At 40.5% G+C, this 7,585-nt stretch overlaps 1 protein-coding gene across 2 annotated transcripts; it reads right to left on the bottom strand.

The window, feature by feature from the left end:
* Nucleotides 1–187: 187 nt before the first annotated feature.
* Nucleotides 188–6,184, bottom strand: LOC109872940 (peroxiredoxin-5, mitochondrial-like). Of its 2 annotated transcripts, XM_020464368.2 has the most exons (6): nt 5,933–6,184; nt 3,142–3,276; nt 2,853–2,984; nt 773–811; nt 631–695; nt 188–474 (listed from the first exon to the last, which is right to left on the bottom strand). In XM_020464368.2, the coding sequence occupies exons 1-6, from the start codon at nt 6,023–6,025 to the stop codon at nt 366–368; spliced, it is 573 nt and encodes a 190-aa protein (XP_020319957.1). In that variant the 5' UTR covers nt 6,026–6,184; the 3' UTR covers nt 188–365. The 2 variants fall into 2 exon arrangements, with proteins under 2 accessions (XP_020319957.1, XP_020319958.1); XM_020464369.2 differs by lacking the exon at nt 773–811 and having other exon boundaries at nt 5,933–6,169.
* Between the last annotated feature and the right edge of the window lie 1,401 nt (nt 6,185–7,585).

Here is a 7,585-nt window from a genome sequence, read left to right as displayed (position 1 = left end):
GTCATTTTGCTTTGTTGATTGCTCAAACCTTAAGGATTCAAATGAACTGCTATGCCTTTTAAAGCATATCTATACCTCTAGGATGAGTTAATTTTACATGTTGAATTTGGCAATTAGTGAATCTCCAGTAACATCAAGTTGGACTGCCATGCCATCATCCAGAAAGTCCAAGCAGGTGGAAAAAACGTATCTTTGCAGTCTACATGTTTTGCTTTAATCACAGTTTATGAACCATACAATGTCTGTCCATTAAACCACATCTATCTTCACAGGCATGTGACAAGGGTCAGGTAAAGTAGTATGACAGTGCATTGTAACTTAAGGTTAGACTTCTGTCTGGTTGGAGTGAGCTAGTCCCAACAGGCCTACACCAGCTCAGAGAGCATATTAGAGGCCAGGCTGCATGTCAGACCAGTACCGTCAGGCTCCACATTGATATTCTTCACAACGCCATCTTCCACCAACATAGCGTACCTGAGAGACATAAGGAATATGAATTACTTTATTGGGGTTGATTATGCTTTTTGCAGTGTGAAATCCAAATGTTGAGACTAAACAGAAGTGTTAACTGTGACCCACTCTACAGTCTGTTGCGGCAAGTTAACACTGATATAGGGGAAAAGACCTCACCTCTGGGAGCGCTTGTTTCCAAGCACAGCAACAATCTGATCGTTGTCTAGCAACAGGTCCACTGCCTGTAAATAAAATGGGGGTTACATTCAGTGTACAAAGTGTACACTAATAAAATCAAGGCTTTGAAGACATATCTGACCTTAGTGAATGCGCCAGTAGGATCAGCCAGCATTCGCACCTGCAAAAGACAGGCCGTAGACACCACACACGCAAGTATAAATTGGGTACACTAGCTGTATGTATGATTAAACTACAAACGATATATTCATTTCATGCTTGCATACATGTTTTATATCCACTCCTGTGCAGATTAGGGCCGGGATTCAATCTGAAACCAAGCCGTAGCGTTCATGGCAATGAATTAAAAGGTCATTTCCAATTGAACCGACGTCTGCAGCTTTTACCTTGAATGCAATCTTCGCAAACGTAATATTGCCTTTGAAAGTTGGATTGATTCCCGGCCTAACACGAGATGAAACATGTTCAAGAACATGCCTAGACTGAAAGATCAATATACAGTACCAGTCAAAGGTATGGACACATTCATATTCAGTAAAAAAAAAAAAAAAAACTAATATGTTCTACATTGTGATTAACATCAAAATATTTGCCATGACAGCTTAGCATTCTCTCAACCAGCTTCATGAGGTAGTCACCTGGAATGCCTTGAAAAGTTAATTTTGTTCATTTGAGCCAATCAGTTGTTGTGACATGGTAGGGTTGGTATACAGAAGATAGTCCTATTTGGTTAAAGGTCAAGTCCATATAATGGCAACACTTCAACTAAGCAAAGATAAACGAGTCAATCCGGACAATTTCGAAGAACTTCCAAGTGCAGTCACAAAAACCGTCTAGCACTATGAAACTGTCTCTCATGAGGACCGCCACAGGAAAGGAAGACCCAGAGTTACCTCTGCTGCTGAAGATAAGTTCATTAGAGTTACCAGCCTCAGAAATTGCAGCCCAAATAATTGCTTCAGAGTTCAAGTAACACAAATCAACTGTTTAGAGGAGTCTGCGTGAAATCGTGCCGTGTCTTTGTGAGATGCGGAGATAATCCGTTCACCTACTCTGCATGTGTGGTTCCCACCGTGAAGCATGGAGGCGGTGTTGTGATGGTGCTTTGCTGGTGACCCGGTCATGATTTATTTAGAATTCAAGGCACACTTAACCAGCATGGCTACCACAGCATTCTGCAGCGATACACCATCCCATCTAAATTGCGCTTAGTGGGACTATCATTTGGTTTTTCAACAGGACAATGACCCAAAACATCCAGGCTGTGTAAGGGCTATTTGACCAAGGAGAGTGATGAGTGCTGCATCAGGTAACCTGGCCTCCACAATCACCTGACCTCAACCCAATTGAGATGGTTTGGACTGCATAGTGAAGGAAAAGCAGCCAACAAGTACTCAGCATATGTGCAAAGCTGTCATCAAGCCAAAGGGTGTCTACTTTGAAGAACCAAAAAAATATTTTGATTTGTTTAACTTTTTTTTATAGTTACTACATGATTTCATAGTTGTGATGTCTTCTATTATTATACAATGTAGAAAATAGTCCAAATAAAAACCCTTGAATGAGTAGGTGTGTCCAAACTTTTGACTGGTACTATAATTTAACCAGTTCTGGGCTTGTTGTAATAATGTCTCTGGGAAAGAAGATATTTCCAATGAATGTTAAAGAGGCAATCTGAGGTTAAAACATCAAAGCTGTACACCCCGCCACTGTTTTTGGTAAACTGCTGAGGGATGGGGCTTGGGAAATGTAACCATTCAAATTCCTAGACAGCTATGGATGCAAGGCCATCTATGAGCTCAAAATTATAGTTTTAATCAAGTTTAGCCTAGAGTGTTTGTTTACAATTACATTGTTTATCAACAATGGAGTAAGAAGAGGAAATATATGGGGTTCTGATAGTATAGGACAGTAGAAATAAGCTCATGAAGCATTTGTAATTTATATTCAATAATCACTGGGTACATATAATTCAATTAAAAGTCTAAAAATGTATGTAGCAACTGCAGATTGATTACTTAGGACAAAGACTTTAGATGACTAAGATTTCCTGTACCAAGTAGAGTGCTGGAGACCAGAATAACAGAAGGGAGATATTCAGCCCAGGACTGAATAATGCACTATGTAGACTAGAAGAACAGACAATCGGGAAGGCTGAAGGTCAAGGTATCAGCTTGTTAATTTCAAACAGCATTCTGCACCTTGCCACCCGCTCCATGCTCCTTCCCCCAGGCAGCCATAACGAATGCGTCGTTAATGGAGATGCAGGCGACCTCCTGCACACCCTTGCTCTTCAGCGCTGCTGCTTGCTCCACAAACCCTGGAAGGTGAGTCTGAGGGATAAGAGCAAGAAAGGACTTGCGGTGAAACAGTGGTTTCAGATGATGCATGCAGAACATACAGTGAACAATTTTTTTTTTTTTTTATAATAAAGAGGAATGCACATCCGGGTAAATTCATTGAAATGAGGATGATCTGAAAGGAGGTTACCTTGGAGCACCCAGGAGTGAAAGCTCCTGGCACAGCAAAGAGAACTCCCTTCTTCCCCTTGAAGAGTTGGTCCATCGACACCTTATTGCCTGGCTCATTCTCATGAACCTCCACTGCCGGAAGTTTTTCTCCAACCTAGTGAGTGTGAAGCATTCAGTCAAACACTGTTGATGGTCAATCAAGTTATACATGAAAAATTTAAAATCTTATTCTGTTCTGCAACCCCCATTCCATTAGTCACAGATATTGAATTTAGAACTTGACTCTGTATAGCAACATTTGAATAATGTATTGGACCTGCAGGGAGTGGTTATGGACATTTTGCCACCACAATAGACTTGAAAAGTTACTACTGGAGCATCGTGACTTTGCTGAATGTGTAGAGCCAAAAGCAGAGTCCTCTCCGGGGCACTCACTAACAGCAGCTGGCTCAGTCATGCAGTGTTGGTATGTCTACCAATGACTCAGCTATATTACCACAAATAAAAATGGCATGTTGGGAAAAATCTAAGGACAGGGGTCTAAAGTGATAAGTAGAAAAGCGGATTTCGTGCCATATGCCTTTATATATCAGATCAGATTCCCTACAAATGATGTGGTAACCGTTTCCAAACCTGCCCCATCCGGTTATCTAATCTTGCACCTATAAAAAAAAGGTAGACTGAGTATGTTTACATTCACACTAATAGTTCAAATATTAAACTGAAGGCTGAGTATGGCATTAGTTATCTAAAATCAAAGTAAGCATACACCGATAAAAAACATCTGGTTTTCTGAGCAATCTTTCAAATGATTAGGACAATGAAAACACTATTAATCTGAGTTCCCGCGGGGGATTTGATGTGCGCATGTCCCAGCCAACCGCTGATGCCCTGTTTACACCATGACACATTTCAATACGCCCGTACATCATCTTCAGAGTCTTAAACTTCAAACACACCGACCGCCACTGCGCAAAATAGTATACAGCATCGTCTGGATATGTATGCAACATTCACCTTCTGCTACCATTTCTGTCAAGCCGTCTACGCATACAGTTTGACGCATACGTCAACGTATGCCAACGTATGCACCACACTGAACACACTGCAACTGCCTCTCGTCAGAGAAAGCATTTATTTTGGGAGATTGACAAATATTACCTTTTCATTCAAGACATGATACATATCTTGTTTCAGGTGATAATAAAACATGTTTTGTTTAGTAACCTTTTCCTCAACTGTTTTTATTTCATAGCAAATCAAGCTAGCTTGTGCTGCAGAGCAGCTAGCTAGCGACCTCCACCTAATAATGATCAAAAACAAACGCCATTACCATCACAATAAACTTAAACGGGAGGCAACAGTTATAGAATATAATTAGCTTAACAGCCAACGTGTATTTTAACATTACTATTAAAATAGTACTCACTTATAGGAATGGGTCATTGTTTCCAAGTTGCTAGCTATCCCATAAAACCCATCACCGAAAACCACATATTTTCATCTTCTTCTGTACTTTGGTAACTTCCGGTTCTTCGACGGACTCTGGCTGGACTGAAGATGCAAAATTTGAACAATTTCAAAGTATGCAACATCATCCGTCTCGCAATGGAGCATTCAACCGCAAAGGGGCGTTGTGTTTTACACTCCGTTGTGGACGTCATTGAAATGCATGACATCCAGTGCAACAGAACGCTTAGTAGTAATGTGAACGAGGCTTACCAGATGCATATGCGTTTTGTTTTGCCGGATGTCTAGCGGATGTCTGTTTGTACCCCCACACATTAAAGCAACGCACGAGTTGAAAACATTGAACGCATGAGGTACACAGAACACACCCCAGCCTAATGCGGTCCCCCCAACGCAGCTTTGCGGACTGCTCCATTGACAATGAATGACTTCCACTGGAACGCAGAGTTCGATGCATCTGGTGGACATAAGGCATGAAGCCTCGTTCTGTGTACTGCTTGTGTTCAATATTTTCAACAAGTCATGTGTTGGCTTCACCGTGGCACAAATGGAAGTACACACAGACTCCAACTTGCTAGCTTCAAAGATTATAGATATACTGACAAGACACTAAACAATGGGAGTAGTTGTCCACAAAGCGGCATGGCAGACTGTACAGCATCACGCCTATCCCTTGTTTGGATTGGTGGATACATCTCATTACTGCAATAATTTTTTGAATATTCGATGAGGGTTGTTGACATCAACCGCCTGTAATTCAATGGAGAATATGCTATGCTACTTGCCTCATTTGTGAATATGCATAGCCATCGAGGCAACTCCTATAAAGTGTTTTTTTCTCTCAAAGTTGCCAAGATGTCACGTGTCCTACTTATATAAGTACACTTTTAACTTAAGCATTATCGACTAGACTTTCATCAAATAAATCTCATGTAGCAATTAAGCAATAAATGTTTGTTTTTCAAACCAAACTGACACTCATTGACCTCCATACAAAAACTCCTTGCTTGGTGGGCGAAATGAAAAAACGCTACCTGCTGAAGAGAAATAGATTTTCCGTTTTAGTCAGATTATAGTTCGTTTGCGTGTGCATGTAACCGTGCTCACTGATTGAATGCACCAGTCGATCATGCATTACCCATCCATCATCAGGGCACTATGGCCATCGAGTAACGTTAGATATAATGCGGCTTGAGCATGGAGGATGTTTACATCATGGACAACAAGGAGAATAAATAGAAGAATCACGTGTTTAAAATAAAAACTGAATCGAGTTTGCAGTCAAGGTCATGAAGGAGCGTTATTTTTAGATCAAACATTTTTCTGACGGCATTTCTTACCTTGATAGGCATGTTGGCAATGAGTGTGGTGTGTAACGGTCTGAAGCACTGGACCGCACGGGTCCCTTTGAGGAATGCTGAGCTGGAAATCATTGGCCTATGTTGAGACGAGCCCCTTTAACGTTGTTCGAGTGGTAGCAGAGGACAGACTGGCTGGCTGCCGCAAATTCAGTGTGGCTGTCACAAAAATTGGCTTACAAATGTTACCACAGATAGAACAATGAGGCAGATATTCACCGGATGTATAAATGTGAATCATCCGCTTGGCGTTTCCACTCACTACCAAATATGGTAGTAGAGGAAGCCCAGTGGCCGGCAGGGGGAGAATATGGAAGAAGATGGCCGATATTCTGCAAATGTTCTCATCGATGAAATATTTGATCTCAATTTTCTTTTCCCAAAACGAGAATTCTGTTATTAACAGAGTGCACTTAGTTTTGTAGACTTTTCCCTTTGTCAACGTTTTAAGTAATCGTTCCCTAACGGGATGTCACTAGAACGGGCCAATAGGATCTCGCTAACTCTTGCTTGGCTCTGCCAAATTCATAGATTGTTCTGCCCACCATGACTAATTTGTTCCCGTTGGAAACGACAGGCTGTGGTCTATCTTGGTTTAGTTATAAAAAATATTCGATATTACCTCAGGTTAAACTCGAGCGTCTGTCTGGTTGCAAGGAATTTACTAAAAGCTTCCGCCTCTCCACCTGGCAGGAACCTGACACTACCTTTTCAACCGCTATGAACTGTTTTACCCATTTAACTATTTTTATTTCATGAAATTGAAACAAGCACATATACATACTACACTAAACCTTACATTACATATGAATCACTTAACACATTGATAAATTATATTTATAGGATCATTACAAATTATACCGATTCTGATGGGTTGGGTTAAATGCGGAAGACACATCTCAGTTGAATGCGTTCAGTTGGACAACTGACGAGCTATCCCCCTTTCCATTATACCTTTTTAAAATGCAGAACTAAATGTCATTAAAGCACTGCAAAGGGGAAGCAAAAGCTGCTGCACTTCTTCCAGCGTTCCAATGAGAGGACAGTCTCAACCAATCAAACCCGAGAGACTTAACCATTGCACATATTTCGGTTTCATTGGTGTTAGTGAAAATATGCTTTGATTTTTAGCTCAGATGGCTAACACACTCTGACAGTGAGGAAATATCTAACAAGTAATATCTAACAAATTACACAACATTTAAGACTATATACATATAAGACTATATACAGTTGAAGTCAGAAGTTTACATACACCTTAGCCAAAGACATTTCAACTCAGTTTTTCACAATTCCTGACATTTAATCCAAGTAAAAAATTCCCTGTTTTAGGTCAGTTAGGATCACCACTTTATTTTAAGAATGTGAAATGTCAGAATAATAGTAGAGTGAATTATTTATTTCAGCTTTTATTTCTTTCATTACATTCCCAGTGGGTCAGACATTTACATACTCTCAATTAGTATTTGGTAGCATTGTCTTTAAATTGTTTATTAACTTTAACGCGTAGCCTTCCACAAGCTTCCCACAATAAGTTGGGTGAATTTTGGCCCATTCCTTCTAACAGAGCTGGTGTAACTGATTTAGGTTTGTAGGCCTCCTTGCTCGCACACGTTTTTTTCAGTTCTGCCCACA

This window comes from Oncorhynchus kisutch, linkage group LG28 (assembly GCF_002021735.2).
Source record: "Oncorhynchus kisutch isolate 150728-3 linkage group LG28, Okis_V2, whole genome shotgun sequence".
Lineage (NCBI taxonomy): Eukaryota > Metazoa > Chordata > Actinopteri > Salmoniformes > Salmonidae > Oncorhynchus > Oncorhynchus kisutch.
The sequence above is the reverse complement of the archived record's forward strand: the minus strand, read 5'-3'. Positions and strand labels throughout refer to the sequence as shown.